At 44.8% G+C, this 18,425-nt stretch overlaps 1 protein-coding gene across 1 annotated transcript in view; it reads left to right on the top strand.

Moving 5' to 3' along the window:
* CDH23 (cadherin related 23) overlaps positions 1-18,425 on the top strand; it is a 383,781-nt gene that overhangs the window by 362,192 nt on the left and 3,164 nt on the right. Inside the window, exons 51-67 of the mRNA XM_081861783.1 lie at positions 1,101-1,220; positions 2,574-2,751; positions 4,615-4,826; positions 5,611-5,805; positions 7,351-7,461; positions 8,513-8,642; positions 9,502-9,765; positions 10,300-10,461; positions 11,889-12,145; positions 12,351-12,448; positions 13,399-13,519; positions 14,451-14,530; positions 15,329-15,369; positions 15,887-15,947; positions 16,250-16,379; positions 16,995-17,117; positions 17,507-17,620. Of these exons, the coding sequence (XP_081717909.1) occupies positions 1,101-1,220; positions 2,574-2,751; positions 4,615-4,826; positions 5,611-5,805; positions 7,351-7,461; positions 8,513-8,642; positions 9,502-9,765; positions 10,300-10,461; positions 11,889-12,145; positions 12,351-12,448; positions 13,399-13,519; positions 14,451-14,530; positions 15,329-15,369; positions 15,887-15,947; positions 16,250-16,379; positions 16,995-17,117; positions 17,507-17,620 (2,397 nt within the window). The remainder of the gene's footprint in view (positions 1-1,100; positions 1,221-2,573; positions 2,752-4,614; positions 4,827-5,610; positions 5,806-7,350; positions 7,462-8,512; positions 8,643-9,501; positions 9,766-10,299; positions 10,462-11,888; positions 12,146-12,350; positions 12,449-13,398; positions 13,520-14,450; positions 14,531-15,328; positions 15,370-15,886; positions 15,948-16,249; positions 16,380-16,994; positions 17,118-17,506; positions 17,621-18,425) is intronic.

Here is an 18,425-nt window from a genome sequence, read left to right as displayed (position 1 = left end):
ATTTTCCTCTTGCGAAGCAAGCCCATAGGGAAATTTGTTTTGCAAAGCGCCTCCAAAACGGAAAACCCTTTCGTCTAGCGGGTTTTCCGTCTTGCGAGGCGTTCGTCTTGCGGGGCACCACTGTATTTCATTTAGACCCCCACCTTTTCTCCAAGGCATACATGATTCCTCATTTAATCCCTACAGCCACCTTGTCAGGAAGGCTAGGCTGAAAGGCAGTGACTGGCCCCAAGGTCACCCAGTGAGTTCCACAGCCAAGTGGGGATTTGAACCCTGGTCTCCCCTGTCCTAGTTCAACCCTCCAACCATTACACCACACTGGCTCTCATGACTCGCTTCAGATCATGGGCCCAGTTTAAAACCCACGGTCCAGAGGGTCCCTTTATGAGCCAGTCCAAGGACTACAGCACTGCCCTCTCTCCTTTTCTTTTATAAAAGAAGTTTCCTTTTAGAAAAGCTCCAGAACAGCCACCACACGATTCGAATTATAGTTAGACCAATAGTAAACTGAGTTGGAACGTACAAATGCCCCACATGCAGCACTCAGGAGTCAAGTTGCATTTTAAGTAAGGCAGTTGCAGTCTTGGGTTGTCATAAAGCAGTCTTCTTACATCCGGGAATCAGTATACGTGGGAGGGATTACATACAGGGGAGAAGTCAGCATGGGGAAGTCAACCAAACCTCTTTATACTAGCTTGCTAAAGAACAAGTAGGCAACGCCCCATGTCTCATGATGCTGACTCATCACGTGATACTGAGTCAGCATTTCCCCCTAGCACAGTGTTAACTCCTTGATACCCGCAACACTCCCAACAGACTTTACCTTTGTCACAACTGTGTTGCATATCCTTGACACATGCTATACCTAACGAAGACCCAAAGAGACCAACCCCCAAAACTGCAACGTTGGGGTCGCAGTGCAGATGTACCTTCAGTTGACTGCAAATGTCATTTTATATAGGAAAATAACTTACTGTCCAATTGAATCCCTGCTGATGCCCAAGAAGGAAAAGCAACACGCTCCGTCTGGCAAATGCACCGCTTCCATAATGGTGCCTGAATGCATCCAATAACTTTCTGAAGGTCTTTGTGTGTTCCAGGGAGATATCTACATTATGTCAACCCTGGACCGAGAAAAGAAAGATCATTATATGTTGACTGCTGTAGCCAGAGACAATCCAGGGGCCATTTCTAGTGACCGCCGAGAGAACTCTGTGCAGGTAATTGAGTGACATGGAGGCTTCACTGCATGTTTTGGAAAACGCACCTCTGTGGAAGAGGCAAAGTATCACCATATCTGCTTTGCTCATTTATAGCGACACCCAGTATTTCCATTCCAAACTTTACTAAGAGTACAGAAAAGAAGAAAAGTTAAGTGCAGTAACAGCAAATGTGCATAAGGTTGTGACTGCATGGAAGACCAAGGCAGGAGGGGAGATTTAATAAAAACAAAAACAAAGTCACAGACTGTGTCAGAAACAAAACAAAGCATGGAGAAAGAGAAATACAGTAGACACTTGGGTTGCGAATGTGATCTGTGCGGGATGCACGCTCGCAACCTGCAGAGTTTGCAACCCAGGTCTGCGCACGCGCGGGTTGTGAATTGGTGCTTCTGTGCATGCGCAAAGTGCGATTTAGCGCTTCTGCACATGCACAAACACCGAAACCTGGAAGTAACCCATTCCGGTACTTCTGGGTTTCGGCGGTCCGCAACAGGAAAAAACACAACTTGAAGTGGCTGTAACCCGAGATATGACTGTAGATGTTATGGGAAGAGGGAGAAATGCATATGGGAATCATGACAATCGCTGCTCCCTAAGCTTTACATAGGAACCACGTGGCACAGGCAGGATCGGGTAAGGAAAACCATACCAGCATCAGATGATGAACTGCAGAGCGGAGGATTACTGAGACATTTCCAATTTACATGGACTCTTCAATGTTTTCAGTGCCACGTGGGACAGGACAACAAATGCCACTCCCATTATGCAAGGATCCCCATCTGCATTGGGATTGGCTAAATATTTTCAGTTCAAGGCCTGCATTGGTGGTCAGCCACCCCTCCAAGGGCCACATCACCAGCAGTAGGTATGGCCAAAGTATATGTGTATGCATCTGTACACAGCCTTGAGGCCTGCAGACCACAGACACATAACACAAACTGCACATGCTCTGGAACGGTAAAAATGCTGCCTTAAAGAGCAGGGAGAGGTCTTTATCTGTGATCTTAACACTGTGGTGCTTCACAGTCAGCACTGGCAATAAGAGCCCTAAAGATCGGGCAAAGGAATTTTATCTCCCAATCAGGAAATGAAGTACTCTGCTCTTTAGAGATTTCACTCTATATAGCAGACTAGAGCACTTCTTCTGATCAGACTGGAAGATAAAGCTTTAGAGGCTGATTCCTAGAAAAATACCCGTAAAAAAAAAGATGAGCCAGCTAAGTGAGGGTTTTTTTGTATCCACTTGGTGTCCCATCCCATTGTGATGGGAGGATTGTGATATTCATGTGCTTCAGTCTTCTAAGGGGCTTCTCCGCCCACAACTACATTATTGGTTTGCTTTGATTTCAGGTGGTGATTACAGTTTTGGATATCAATGACTGCCGACCCCAATTTGCCAAAAAACAGTATAGCACCAGTGTGTATGAAAACGAGCCGGGAGGGACTTCTGTGATCACAATGACTGCTACTGACCTTGACGAGGGAGACAACGGAATGGTGACCTACAATATTGAAGGACCTGGAGTAGGTATGTAGCTTCATGAATGGAGAAGGTTTGTAGAGAGGTGGCAAGAAAGAGAGCGAGATGGGTTAAAATCCCAGAAATCATCAAAAGCACAAAAAGGCTCGCTTTCTTTCCATTTTACAAAAGAGAGAGCGAGAGAGAGCAGGCAATTGATCACTGTAGATGTAGACAATATTGCTTTGTATGATGTTCTTGGTTATTGGTGTTAATTATTACCAGTTTCACATAGGAGTTGCAATGGGCAAAATGATTTGTAATGCCTTTACCTTCACAATAATCCTGCGGATTGGGCTACTGTTCCCATTCATTACTTGAAGTGTCAGTGCAGAGGTAGATCTTGAATCCAGATCTCTCCAGGAGACCATGCTGGCTTTTGCTTTTGCTTCAGCTCTCTTCTGTCAAGTGGGAAGAAGGCATCCGGATAGGGGTCAATTCCTCCTATTGCCCAGGGTAGGCAGGGTCAGGTAACATAGATTTGAAGACGTAGGCTGGCTGGGGAGACTCTACCCTTCCCTGCATCACCCAGGTTCAGAATAGCTTTCCATCCTCACCAGTTTTTCGGCAGTCTTTTTAATTTTTTCCCCTCTTAGATTTTGTCCTTTCTTCTTACTGTACACTTCTTCCTCTTTGTTCTGCCTTTTCTTCTGCTTAATGTCCACTCTCTACAGATTTTCTTCTCCTTTGAGCAGGGAAAGGAAAAAATGAGAAAAGCAAAGAAGTATTATTACCAGGCCTGTAAGGAGCAGTCACAGAAGAATTGGTGTCAGTGCCACTAAACCTGCTGCCTTGACAACCGCTAGGGTGCCCCCAGAGGTGCACAATATCAGCTGCAAAGCCTTTTGCCTTTCTTCTGTGAAGCAGGAATGCACCATACCACACCTCATGATCAGACTTGCTTGGCTTGAATATTCATTACACTCCCTCCAGTCGTGGGTCTGCCCATAGTAACTCGACAGGAAAATTCCTCTAGAGCAGGGTTTCCCAAATTTGGGCTTCCACCTATTTTGGGACTTCAGTTCCCATCATGCCTGACCACTGGTCTTGTTAGCTAGGGATAATGGGAGTTGTAGTCTGGCAACAGCTGGCGACCCAGGTTTGGAAAAGCCTGCGCTAGAGTGTTGGTCTTCAACGGGTGGGTCAAAACCCACTAACAGCTTGCAATAGCAGTAGCACCATCATATGAGAAGAAAGAAAGAAAGAAAGAAAGAAAGAAAGAAAGAAAGAAAGGAAGGAAGGAAGGAAGGAAGGAAGGAAGGAAGGAAGGAAGGAAAGAAAGAGGTCTCCAAATGCTTGTTTTGGTTAAAGGTAGATCCCAGGTCTGGAAATATTGAAAACTCCTTTTCTGCTTCATGGCTGAGTGGGGATTTGAAGCCTGGTCTCCGAGGTTTTCATTTAACCACTACGCTATTTGAGGCAAAGGGAAATCACCTTTCTTCTGAAACTTGTATCCTCATTCCCACTTGTTTAAGGAGAGAACTAAAAACAACAGTTTTAACCTTTTTGGTGCTGTTTGTTTAGCCTTTTATCTGCTTTTTTAAAAAGTAGCAGTGATTTCTGAGTTTCCACAGGAACGTCAGCACTTCCGGGAAATTTTTATAGGCAGCCCTAAAACTATGAAACTTGCTGCGTGAGCTAGATATGTGCTGTTGCTACTAAACTTATTACTGTCTGGATTCGATTATTTAGTCTGATGTATCATTAGAGAGTAAATAAATTGAAGATGAATGGATTTATTGTGTGTTCACACACATTCCTTTTTCTCCATTTTGCTAGTGATTGAATAAGCTTATTGAAGTAAACTTGCAAAGGTTTGTTTCCGTAGTGCAATAATTAATGCAGTATTTGTACCATCTCTTCTGCCTGTAGAGGCCTTCAGAATTCACAAGGACTCAGGGCTCATAACAACTCGCAGGCGCCTACAGTCTTATGAGAGGTTCAACCTCACAGTTCTGGCCACTGACAAAGGGAGACCACCTCTCTGGGGAACAACTATGCTCCAAGTAGATGTTATTGACATCAACGATAACCGTCCGTTATTTATCCGCCCCCCCAATGGAACTATCTTGCACATTAAAGAGGTAAATCCCTATCTAGAATTTCTCATGCTTCTGATAAACAAGGTTGGCCTTCTGTAGCTTTATGTAGCCAAGTGATTTAATGGTGTAGATTCCCACAGCAAAAAGTATATCTGCTCTGATCCGTGCTTTATCTCTCACCTGCTTTCCTGAACAGAAGCATATTTGATCATTCTCAATCTTAGGTACAGTAATAAGTAATTGGATATTATTAGGATTCACACAGTCTTTCTGGCTGCGCTATTGAGGGGGGGAAATCAAAATTCTGCTTTTCTTTATGAACAAAGCAATGACTAGAACTGAAATGATGCATCTGTCCATCAGGTGGCAGCAATGCAAACGGATGAGAAAGGTGCCTGAGTACGAATATAAAAGTGATGTCTATTGCTCAGCTTGAGCTAACATGACGCCTCAGACTGGGCTAGAACAGGACGATGATGGCGCCTTACTTTCACCTGCTCTCTGTATTACACAGCTTGCGAGTACTGGCAAACCTGATCTTAAAGTAATGTGTGAGCTGTCCTGAGAACATGATGGTGCTTCTGCACATCAGAGGCTCTGATTAGAAGCTTATAGGCTTCTAAGTTCAGAAGTTTAAAGGTATTGGCTGCAAGAGCTCCAAGTACGAGTTTGGCAGACCATTCTGCTTTGATGAACCTTTAATGAAGGGAAATGTGTGGGGGGGGGGATTTATGGTTCATAGGACATACTCTTCCCCAATAGACACTTCTAGACTTGCATCCTTAAAAGCTACCCCAAACGATACAATATTTGTGTCTGCAAACAGGAAATCCCTCTCCGATCCAACGTGTATGAAGTCTACGCCACAGATAAGGACGAGGGTCTCAATGGAGCTGTGCAGTACACCTTCCTCAAAACCGGCGCAGGGAACAAAGACTGGGAATACTTCACCATCGACCCAAACAGCGGGCTCATCCAGACAGCAATGAGGCTGGACCGAGAGAAACAAGCTGTGTACAGTGTAAGTCCCCTGGTCAGGAATGCTGGGACATTCACAGGAGTAGCCCATGTGGTTCTTTGTCTACAGTTGTGGCCCTCATTGCTCAGAAGGCTGCCAAGTCCAGCCTGCCAAAGATGTGTCCCAGTGCTGCGATGGTGCCCAGGGGCAGGTGGAGAACTCAGACAAGCGTAACAAACATGGGAACATGATTGGGGATGTGATGAAGCTGCAGTAAAGATGTGTGCTTAAACCAGGCCTAGAACCAGCATGCTAGTGCAGCCTTCCAGGTGCTCAGTCAATTCCCCACTCAAGCTATGTCAGCACAGAACACAGGCAGGTCTGAAAGATTAGGAGCGCTGCTCCCCCCTCCCAGGTGCAGAGATGTTGTAGATGTGATCTGGAAGTGTGAAGCCAGCTCCTTCCTGCTCAGTTCCTTTCCTAATTCTCTCTCTGTTTCTTTCTGTGGCTTCTATTTCTTCTTTAATCCATGGACGGCTCCACAAGCCACTTAGAGGGGTCTACTGCAATGCTATCACAGGTTCAACCTGTTAATGTGGGCCGGGGGGTGGGGAGCCTTCATCCCATGGAGCCAGATTGATCCCAATTTGGACCACAAAGCCATTTTCCCCAAACCATGCCCACCTGTCCCATACCTGACATCCAATGAGAGCTCAGGTGTGGGGCTGACAGAAACACAGCTGGATTCCATAGGGAACTCGGTCACACAGCCAATCACTGCAAAAAGTGGGTTTGGAGTCACTGTCCATCTGCAGTGGTACCTCGGGTTAAGAACTTACCGTAATTTGTTCCGGAGGTTCATTCTTAACCTGAAACTGTTCTTAACCTGAGGTACCACTTTAGCTAATGGGTCCTCCTGCTGCTGCCGCAGCGCTGCCGCACAATTTCTGTTCTCATCCTGAAGCAAAGTTCTTAACCCGAGGTAATATTTCTGGGTTAGCAGATTCTGTAACCTGAAGTGTATGTAACCTGAAGTACCACTGTACATCTGGCCCCCTCAGAAAGTAGGTTGGCCACCCGCTGCTTAGTACTTACAAGCTAGGCAAAGCACCCTAGCACTACAGTTCCCAAGCACCCAGCTGCCGACGGCTTAGGAAGTGCAGCACCAAGGCGCCACCTGCCAGTCGCCTTACATCGTAATACAGTGGCCCATCTGTCCAATTTGGCCTGTGAGGGTAGGAACTGATCAGGATCAGAGCCACTGGGTCAAAAAGGCTCCCCTACACCACACCACCCCCGATGGTAGCCAGTCAGGCTATTAAAATGAGGAAGAAATTAAGCTACTTATTAGTTCTAATCCCATGTAATGCCATCAGACACAGAACTGAGACACTGAACCAGCTTTCTGTTCTTCATTTTATATCCTAAATTAAGAAATGCCCCTGTTGCCTATTTCCCCTTTCTGACTCAAAGGACTGGCTAGGGAGTAGAGATCTCCCTTTGGCATGGGGAGGAAAGGGGGAAATAAATGTTGGTTTCCTTCCGGAACTTTTGAGCTTCCCTTTTACAGACCAGGTGTTGTTGTTTTTGTGTGTGTTCCTCCTGCAGCTGATCATTGTGGCATGTGACCAAGGCCAACCACCTTACGAGACCATGCAGCCCCTCCAGGTGGCTCTGGATGATATAGATGACAACGAGCCCGTCTTCCTGAGGCCGCCTGTAAGCAGGTCTATCCCTTCCCCTTTTGGACTTCATTGGAGCTGTGGAATACCAGGTCCCAAAATAACCTCCACCTCACAGGATGCAGTTTGCAGAATGCGTTCTGCGTAATAGTTTCTCGGAGTCCCTGGAAATTCTGGGAATTCTTTGATCTTAGAGAAATGTTCAGTTATTCATAGGGGGAAGTTTCTTCTCGCTTCATTTCTGCTACGGCAGCAGACAAATAGGAAATACCCATTGCCTGAGATCTATGCATGGGAGACATTTGGGAAAGGATGGTAGCGTAGTTTTTGGCATAATGTCATGGAGGTTTTCAGCGAAAAGGTTTTGCTATGATATTAGGAGTTCACAACGCCGTTGCATCAAGCTATGCACTGTTCAACCTGCTCTCAAGGCTTTTTTCATCTGCAGTTTTTGAATCTTAAAATCTTATGAGTAGTGTTATAGATACAGTGGTACCTCGTTTTTCAAACGTAATCCGTCCCGAAAGACTCAAACTGGAAGCCTCAGTACGGAAAACTCAAAATAGAAGCCGCGTTTCCTGTTCAACTTCCAAGGCATGTTCGAAAACTGAGGCACTTACTTCCGGGTTTTTGGCATTCAGAAACAAAAACGTTTGACTACGGAGACATTCGAAAACCAAGGTACCACTGTACTTGAATGACAGTTTAACTCCTTAAAAAAAATAGTAAAGCTGGGGGGATTTTTTTTTAAAAAAGCTCTTGAAATGGAAAGAAAGAAAATAGCTTTCAAGGAAGAGCAAAGGGAAAAGTTAGGATGCTTCTTTTAGCTGTCTTTATATATCTTGTATTATTGGTCGCACCTCAAATTTTATTTACCTCAAATTTTTGAGGTTCAAAAAAAATATTTTGCTTGCAGTTCAATATGGTTTGTGACCTGATAGTCCCCCCATCCCCAAATGCAATTCATTCAATCAGTTGTTGATAGTATTGTTTACCGTTTGTGACATTATGCTTGTCTATTTTTGCCACCTTTTAACATGTGGGTTTTTTCCTCTCTATCTCCCCATCTCTCCCAACATCTCCTGCAGAAAGGGTCTCCCCCTTACCAAGTTCTTTCTGTGCCTGAACACTCACGTCCTGGTACAGTGGTGGGCAACGTCACTGGAGCAGTAGATGCCGACGAGGGCTCCAATGCTATCGTCTATTACTTCATTGCAGGTAGACTTCATTTCTTTTTCTCAACTGTCCTTTGATGGTTTCCACGCTGCCTTGTGCTTGTATCAAACCATCCAGTGTTTTAGAGAGAGAGAGAGAGATAGGCAACTCCCCATTTACCCCATTCCACTGCCACCCTCTTGTGATGCCAAGAAGAGCACGTGCATCAGCAGTCGTGTGCATGCCGATTGTGCGCAAATGGGGAGCTGCCTGTATGTATGCATGTGTGTGTGGTTAGAAGCTCAATTCCACAGCTGCAGGAGCGGGTGGTGCTGTGGTCTAAACCACTGAGCCTCTTGGGCTTCCTGATCAGAAGATCAACAGTTCAAATCCCCATGACGGCGTGAGCTCCCGTTGCTCGGTCCCAGCTCCTGCCAACCTAGCAGTTCGAAAACATGCCAGTGCAAGTAGATAAATGGGTACCACTGAGGCAGGAAGGTAAATGGCATTTCCGTGCACTCCGGCTTCCATCACAGAGTTCTGTTGCACCAGAAGCAGTTTAGTCACACTGGCCACATGACATGGAAAGCTGTCTGTGGACAAACACTGGTTCCCTTGGCCTAAAGCGAGATGAGCACTGCACCCCATAGTTACTTTTGACTGGGCTTAACCATCCAGGGGTCCTTTACCTTTACCTTTCACCTTCACAGTTGCACTGCTGAGTGCCCACCTAGTAGGACTAGCCCGTGATTGAAGGGTGATTGAATGGGATTGAAGGGTGAAAAAATTTTGAGGAAACCTAATTGGAATTTCTGTGTCTATCTCCTCCCCACCCACCCACACTAATACGACTACAGAAATCTCATTTTAGAGAGGAACGAATTTAAAACAAAACTGACTAGTTCTCTCTCTTTTTTCCCAGCTGGTAACAGAGAGAATAATTTCCAGCTGAGTCGGGAAGGAAAATTGCAGGTGTTGCGGGACTTGGACCGAGAAAAAGAAGCTTTCTACTCTATCATTGTCAAAGCCTCTAGCAATAGGAACTGGTCACCTCCCCAGGGTCGCCGGGCAACCAGGATCCAAGCCATGGATCTCAGCACTGATGCTACTCTGCAAGAAGTACGGATCTTTTTGGAAGACATTAATGACCAACCTCCCCGGTTCACCAAATCAGAATACACGGCAGGTAGGGATGGTTCCACTTGAGCAATGCCCATTCTAATTGAATTACTGCGATTTTAGGGGGGAAAAGAATTTACCTACTTATCATTTGGTTTACAGCCTGGGTTTATTTTAGTATAATCAGGCAAATTGGGCAAAGCCAATTTGCAAAAGGAAAAATAATAAATAAAATTTTAGGACTCATGTAAAAATCTTTACTACTGTATTGTGAGGTGGCAAAACTGTATATGATTTGTTCATAAGCGCATTCAGAATGGAGGACTAGTGACCTCTCTTTACCACAGTGTACAATGGGATCTTTAAGACAGGGGTGGCTGATCTGTCTTGGACTACAGCTCCCATGATCTCGGATCATTGACCATGCTAGCCAGGGCTGATGGGAGTTGTAGTCCATCAACACCCAGAGGGCCACAGGTTGGCCACCCTTGATGTAGGTATTATTTCCCAAGAAATGACTTCTACTTCTGCTGTTTTCTTCCCCTGGGGCTTTTCCTTTGTTACTTCTCTGCCTCACCCCACCCTACTTCCTTTCCGAAAGGGGTAGCAACAGATGCAAAAGTGGGTTCCGAACTGATCAAGCTTGTTGCATTGGATGCCGATGTGGGAAACAATAGCCTGGTCTTGTACAGCATTCTGGGTATCCGTTACATCAAGCAACATTCCAACGACTCTGAGGAGGTGGCCAACATTTTCAGCATTGGTAAGAGAGGCAACGGCATGCATGGGAGGGACCCGTGCCGAGTGAATTGTCTCGCTTGTTTGTGCTGCATTTGGTTAGCCCTGCTAAGTTTACATAGTAAAGGCCAGGGCCAGACCAACATATTTTGGCACCTGAGGCGGACCCCAAAATGGTGCCCGCTTCCCTGTCAGGGAAGAAGGGGTGAGGGAAGATCAGCATCAGGAGCAAAGGGGGAAGAAAAGATAGACATCAGGATCTGCTGTTCCTGTGGACTATGCCGCCTGAGGCAGTCGCCTTACCTTGCCTCATGGGTGGGCCGGCCCTCGTAAAGGCAAAACATTGTGAGCTAATAGAGCCATGGTCATATAACCCATAAGGTTGCTAATCAGTCATGCTTGAGAAAAGTTGTTGACAGGGATGCTGCCATACAACAAAGACTGCTTTATATTATCTTCAGCATCTTTTTGCTGGAGATTACACTATAGCAAGGTTTCGCAAACTTGGGTCTCTAGCTGTTTTTGAACTACAACTCCTGTCGTCCCTAGCTAGCAGGACCAATGGTCAGGGATGATGGGAACTGTAGTCCCAAAACAGCTGGACACCCAAGTTTAGGAAACCTGCACTATACTGTGGCAGGTTTTTGAATATAACAGTGTCACAGAATAAAACAAGTCTTTCTGTTATGCTTACAATCTCTCCCTGCTTCGTTCTTCTTTAAGTAGGTCTTGGTTGCTGCAAATACAAGGGAGCCACTGTTTAATTGGTCTTGGAAGTGAGTTAAACTAAAGGCTAATCCACATGTATTCGGAGCAATCAGGTGGTACAGTCCTATTTGGTATATACTGTTGTGACGTGGGGTTTGTGATTTCAGCTCTCTTGACATAATATGCTGGAGACAGTTCTCTAGTAACACTTCTTTATTAACGCAACAAGACTGAAACTTGAGGAGGGGAGAGCTACATTTATAGGGACAGGGAACTAGCTAGAAAGGATACATTTTGGAGGGAACAATATCAGGCAATCACAGTCCTGCCTTTTGGAGGCAACCAATAAGACAGAGGATCCAAATACAGCAGCTTAAATGAACCAATAGTAGCTGTACCCTCTGGAACCAAAAGACAGTTACTTTACCCTAATGCAAATACAGACAATAATAATACAGATATAAAATCCTTTGACTCAATACACAACATATACCATTTCAGGCTGCAATGACTGAATGCTCCCTCTTCTTTAAAAAATATCACAAGCATTTAGAAAACTAGCACTTCAGAGAGGTGGTTAGGCTAAAACCTTGTAACCTGCTGTGCTGCTTTTATGTTCAGGAAAGTTTTTACATGGAGAAGCATGCTGTCTCCCACACGCAGCCTCAAATGGCGCAATCTCAACATGGCTGCATCATGTGATGATTCTAGCCATGCAGGGTCACTTGTTGGTTCTTCTCAAAGGTAACCTAGACGGGATTCTTCGAACCTTTGACCTCTTCACTGCTTACAACCCTGGCTACTTTGTGGTGGATGTCATGGCCTCAGACCTGGCTGGTCATAACGACACTGCGGTTGTGGGGATCTATATCCTGCGGGATGACCAACGGGTGAAGATTATAATCAATGAGATCCCAGATAAAGTACGGCAATTTGAGGAAGAGTTCATCAGCCTATTGTCAAACATCACGGGGGCCATTGTCAATACAGATGATGTTCAGGTAACTGCTGCTTTGGGGCAACACATTCATTTTCTTAACAAGCAGTTGATTTATCTTTCTCACTCAAAGAAATAGAGGTGGAAAACTGGCCAATTTCCTGGCAAAACCAGCTTTTGGGGGTGCGTTCCCTGGAGCCATCTAGTCACAGGGAAATGTAAGAATGGGATAGGAGAAGGGATACCTTTTTTTCTCTTGTCTCCCATAGTTTCATGTTGACAAAAAAGGCCGTGTGAACTTTGCCCAAACGGAATTGCTGATCCATGTGGTGAACCGGGAAACCAACCGGATTCTGGATGTAGAACGGTAAAGATTCTGTGTGTTTCCTCTATGTAGGTTTAGATTTAAACACAGCAATGAGTTCATGGCTTAGGTGAGATTTCAGCTGAGGACTTTCCCATGAACCTTCTTAGCCACATCACACCATAATGGCGCTTCCTCTACAGAGTTGCCTTTGCTAAGCCTCAGCAGTTAGGAAGAGACTTTTTTGTTGGATAGACAGCTAAAGATTCGTTCAGTTCTGCTGCTAATATAAAACATGGGTCTAACCATGCTTGGCACTGTGTCACATTGAGGCAGGCTGCATGATGTCATTGGATATAACAACCTCTCCTGTCACAAGCATGAGGAGTCTTAGACCCAGGTCCTAGTGTTTTGACAATGTTTTAGTCAGCTGGCATCTGATACTAGTATTTATATTAGATAGAAAGACCCTCAAGCAGTTGTAGCCAACCCTGGCAACCTCTGCTGATCATAACTAAAAATAAATATTGAATTGAAACAGCCCTTCGGGTTCACATAATGATTACTTCACCATGAAAGGGGTTTTGTTGTTGTTGCCTTATGGCAGAGATTTGTGCAAAGCCTTTTCTTGCTAATCTAGCAGTTCCATTCCTTTGTGAGTCTCACACCTGATTTAAGATCAGGGATGGGGAACCTGCAGCCCTCCAGGTGATACTGGACTACAATTCCTATCATACTTGGCGATGCTGGCTGGGGCTGATGGGAGCTGGAGTCAATCAACACCTGGAGGCGACAGGTCTCCCAACTGTGTTAAAAAATAGAATTTGAATGATGGGCTTCATGACGCTTCTGATGCAATTTAATGGAATGAGTTCCTGCTTCCAGAATCTCTTGAGTTGGAAATTATAGCTGGGAGGTGAGGGTTGATCATTCTTGCCATAAACACTTTTAAAAAGTGTATTTTCAACACTAGGAAGATGAATCCATAAATAAAGGTTTAACCCTCTTCCTAGAGTAATACAGATGATTGATGAGAATAAGGAGCAACTGCGGAATCTCTTCCGGAATTACAATGTCTTGGATGTGCAGCCAGCAATCACTGCCAGGGCTCCAGACGACATGTCGGCGCTGCAGGTAAGATGCAGGTGGGGGTCCTTCCCTCTCTCAAGCTTACTTTGCTTTCAGCTCTCATGCTTTTTGGGAAGAGGTCCCCCACATTCTTTGGAATTGGCTGCATTGAAAGGAACTGCCCCTTCATAAACTGTTTCCTTAGGTTTGCTGCAACAAGGTTCATGATTCTTTAAAAAGCATGCAGATGCCAAGATATACAAATGCACCTGTTGAATTTCTTCCTATTAAAAGCACACAAAAAGGACTTATTTGGAAAGCAGCTGGCAACCTTATATTAACTGTTTTGTGAAAAGAGTGCAGGTACAAGTCCTAAAGCCATAGCGAAAGGAGCTTTCATGACAGGAATCTGTAGTGGTGGGTATCAAAAAGATGTTGGGCTTCGCCGTCGTTTTATTCGAGTGACCATTAAATGGTGGATTCACCATTCATTTCCTTTTATATTCTCTCCCTGTGACTTGGGCATGAATGCAGTTTGGAATCACCGAGTCAGATATTGGTATCTCGTCATTAGGGCAAATATTTACAACCGGGGGGGGGGGGGGAATGGTGGACCAAATCCTTATCTCCCCTACCCCTGCAGGCCATGTCTATAAGGTAGTGAGGGCCTGTCAATCACTTGAATTCACAATGGCATCAGGGCTTCAGAGCGTACCACACAGGGAGCTCTGTGCTGTGCTTTGAAGTCCCATCAAACAGCTGATTGGTGGTGCTTCAGAAGCCATCTTTTTGGTCCAGCCTCTTCGTAATCATATATGACATCAGGTGATGGGCAGCTTGGGCAGAATGGCCTAGCAGGCCAAATGGGAAGATCTGGCAGACCTCATTAGACCCGTACCCCAATTTATACTGGGTCAGTAGCCAAGCCATTTCCTAGACATCCTATCCCTGCCATAACAGTTAGTTTTGTTTTTGTTTTGTTTCTTACCATTTCTAGATGGCAATAATTATTCTGGCTATTCTCCTCTTCCTGGCAGCCATGTTGTTCATCCTCATGAACTGGTACTACAGAACAGCGTGAGTAGCCTCCAGAACTTGCACTGTGTAGGGAAGAGTATTTCAGATGCCACAATAATAATAAAAATGAATTTTTGGAGCTGACATCAAACCCTTGCATACTGCATAGGAGGAAGCTCTGATTCAGGGATTTCCAATAGGAGTAATAGCTGTAGATTTCCACCACAGAAGATAGCCTTGTGGGAGGGTGAAGGGGGTGAAGTGCATGTACTAAGTTTGTCAGCCCTGCTCCCAGGTTGCAGAGAGGGAATTTCCCTTTTTGGTTATTTATGGCTGTCTGACACCTTTGAATTGCACACTCTGTCTGCTGCCAAAAGTGGATTCATCTTCCAAGTTCATGATAAGGGATTTGGCTGCTTTACTCAAATATTTCTGCATTAGGGCCGTAAGCTGGGTTGCATGAGGAAACATGCAACAGGTCTTTGCATGTTCAGTGGGAGAGAAATCTGTTTTCTGGTGTCAATCTTCCTTTGAGAGGTGGAACAATATTTTGTTTATTTTAAAATATTAGGTATATCTGTATATCTCAAGGAGCACAACTGAACTGGATTAAAACATAGTTTCTCTAATATATTTAAACATGTTTAGATTTATAGAGAATTACTTCAAGATTTGGTGGGAGGAAACCCAGTTTCAGCAAAAGAGCTCAGTAGCAAAGGTTCTTAACCAGTAGTCTTCTACTGGTTCAGAACAGTATGTGAGAGGATGTTAAAGGGCCAATCACATTACACGTATGATGAACAGACTTCACAATACAATTCTTGTGCTCTTTCCCCTTAGTTATTTTGTGTCTTGCAGGCACAAAAGAAAACTGAAAGCAATTGTGGCCGGTTCCACAGGTAAGAGATCTTGGAAGATCCATTTTTTCCCCCTCACCCATTGGGAAGAAAATAGACACTGAAGAATATGATGAGATAGCCATCACTCATAACATCATATGGTGAATAATAAGACCAGCAGCTTGGCCTGGGTTGCTTTCAGTCCATGACTCTTTGGTGCTGGTGAAGTGTTGCTTTTCCAGTCAACTGGAAGTGAAATTAATTAAGTCTGAAAAACAATTGATGTTGTGTTGCCACCCTGTTGCACTCCAATAACTACTCCATTAAAAAGTAAATAAATAAAGGATGTAAATTCTAGACTAAACTGCTTGTGTGGAAGCAAACTAACAAAGGCTAAACTGTGAAACTTTATTTGACGTGATGATAAGTAGTGAGGAAAACTTTAGCTGATAAGTTTCTGTGTGTCTGGTTGCTGGTAGAAGCACAGGGGCAACAAAAAACGGTTTTTTATAAGTCATACTCTAAACTCAACAGATGTGAATGATTCTCGGTAAATTTGACACATTGCTTTCTTCAGGTAACCGAGGTTTCATGGACATCATGGATATGCCAAACACAAATAAATATTCCTTTGATGGGTGAGTTGTCAACAATTTCTGAAAGGTTTAACGCTAGCTAAAAGAGGCTATCCGAATGCTGACCATGCCTAATTAAAGACAATCTTGGCCTCTGGCACCTATGATGCTTACTTTTGAAGGTGGCTGTTAACAGCACAATCTTTGTATATAGCACAATCTTTGAAAACATGAGCTTAAAGAAAAGGAGTGCTTAAAGTTATCTGAGATAGTATATTGACAAGTATGTGGGCCAAACTGGTGGATTTTTCTTGGATGGTTTCCCATTGCAGTTGTTTATTGTAGGCATCCTGTATCCTTTCTAGAGCCAACCCTGTGTGGCTGGACCCTTTCTGCAGAAACCTGGAGCTAGCAGCACAAGCTGAGCATGAGGATGACCTGCCTGAGAACCTCAGTGAAATAACAGACCTGTGGAACAGCCCAGCCAGGACTCACGTGAGAGAGCATCTGCTTGCTTACTATACTGTGGTTGAAGCCACAGTATAGCCAACGTCCTAATTTTTGCCTGTAGCCTGTGCCAGCATAAAATTCAGCTTTCAAATTCATGTGAAGCAGCAGAACACATTTTGATTGTGTGCATAAATTAGAATTGGCACTATTTGTCAATCATCACCATCCCCTTGTGCTAGAATATCTCATTTATCTATTCTTAACTCCTTTCTCGTCCAGGCCTAGTAATCCAGCTGCACCTTTGTTGCCCAGTAGGAAGAGGCTGCAGCAATGGCATATCAACAGCAATGTAGCTGCTACATTAACTTTAGAGCTTCGTAATCTAAGATTAGTTGCAATGATGCACCTCATGGAAAATTAGAGTCAGTCATGTAGCATGTATTTGTTGTTCATTGTTAATGAGATTTTGTTCAACATGGCACATGCCCTGCTTGGTAATTAAATTTTGCAACGGGAGGTGGGCATGTTGTAGACAAATGTTAGCAAAGGGCATTAGGGAAGTAAGCAGTGTTCCTGGGAAAAGATTCCCAGATGGATTTTCCTTCAGGTCTGGAAAGACAGAGAGAGAGAGAAGCTATTTTAAAAACCTCTTCTTTTTAGGGAACATTTGGCCGAGAGCCTTCAGCTGCCAAACCCGAAGAAGATCGCTATCTGAGAGCAGCCATTCAGGAATACGACAACATTGCCAAGCTAGGCCAGATCATGCGAGAAGGGCCCATCAAGGTAAGTTTTATTATCCTCGGTCTTAGTTCAGTACAAAGTTCAAGTTTGTGGCACTGCTTGGCCAGAGGACAGAACTCTCAGCACCATGTTTAGTCTTGCAATCCAATCTTGGAATGCAGTTGTTTTGGCTAGTCACACAGAATGCACTATGTGGCAAGAATCCCTGTTTAATGAGGATTATTATACAAGGTGTGATTCAAGAGGATTTATTAGAAGGTTTAAGGATAAATGTTTTGGCCATTATTATTATTATTATTTTTAATGGAGAGGATATCTGGATTTAGAAGTAGCTTCTCATGGGGATTCCCTACACAGAATAAGTTTCGGGACAACGTGGCAAAGGGCCCGAGTGTAATTTCTCCTGTTGCCCATTCCCTCCCTCCTTCCAGGGCTCTCTCTTAAAGGTAGTCTTGGATGATTACATGCGACTGAAGAGACTGCTTGCTCAGCGGATGGTGCATAAAGCCACCACCAGTCATGGGGACCAGTCCTCAGTCTCTGAGGTAGAATCTGCTTGTGCATGGGAGTTCTTGAAAATGCTTGTTGTGCCCTTTGGGATGTAGTGTTTGCTTTTCAGAACTGTACCCTTCGGTATTGATTGTGTGGTTCTCATAGCTATTTCCCTCTGTAGCACAAGAGTGCAGGAGTTCAATGAAACAGGCAGAAGGAGCCCCTCTTCACCACAGGACTGCACAACCTGTGTCTCACTAGGTGTTGCTCCCATCAGCAGCCGCCAGCATAGTTTACGGTCAAGAAGGATGTGTTGCTGGCCAACTCTGCAGGGCCACAGGGTGCCCAGACCTGTTCTGCCTCCACACATCCCACTGAATTAGCTACTTTTTCTGTGTCCTAACTCCTCCTGGGCACTGAAAGTCTCATGCTAGGCATGTCTATTCCTGTTCTTAGTGCAGTACTGCATTAATTTGCAGTGCTAATTCATTCTTTAGGCCTCTGGTTTCCAACCAATGTGCCATGGCACCCTGGGGTGCCTTGAATGATCAGGTCAGGGGTGCGGCAACAGTGGCCTCTGTTCCTCTTTCCTTCCCTCTCTCCTCTGATGCCCTCTTGTGTCCCAAAGGCTTGTACAGCTGTTTATTGCAGCGGCTGTGGCTATAAGTTCCATATGGGAGTGGTGCCTCTGGGAGGCACCTCTCTCTGGGGCGAAGGGGTGGTGGTGTCAGCTCAGAGAACAGGGATGGCAGCAGCTGCTGCCCAGAGGTCTTGGGAGATGAGAGGAGGCTTAAGGAACACTCCACAAGAGAGGGTGTTCAAAAAAGGGTGAGAGTCTGCTATCTTCGCAGGCAAGGG

The sequence above is a fragment of the Podarcis erhardii genome (genome assembly GCF_964252035.2).
Source record: "Podarcis erhardii genome assembly, chromosome: 5".
Taxonomy (NCBI): domain Eukaryota; kingdom Metazoa; phylum Chordata; class Lepidosauria; order Squamata; family Lacertidae; genus Podarcis; species Podarcis erhardii.
Note: the sequence above shows the minus strand (reverse complement) of the source record. Positions and strands in the feature narration are given on the sequence as shown.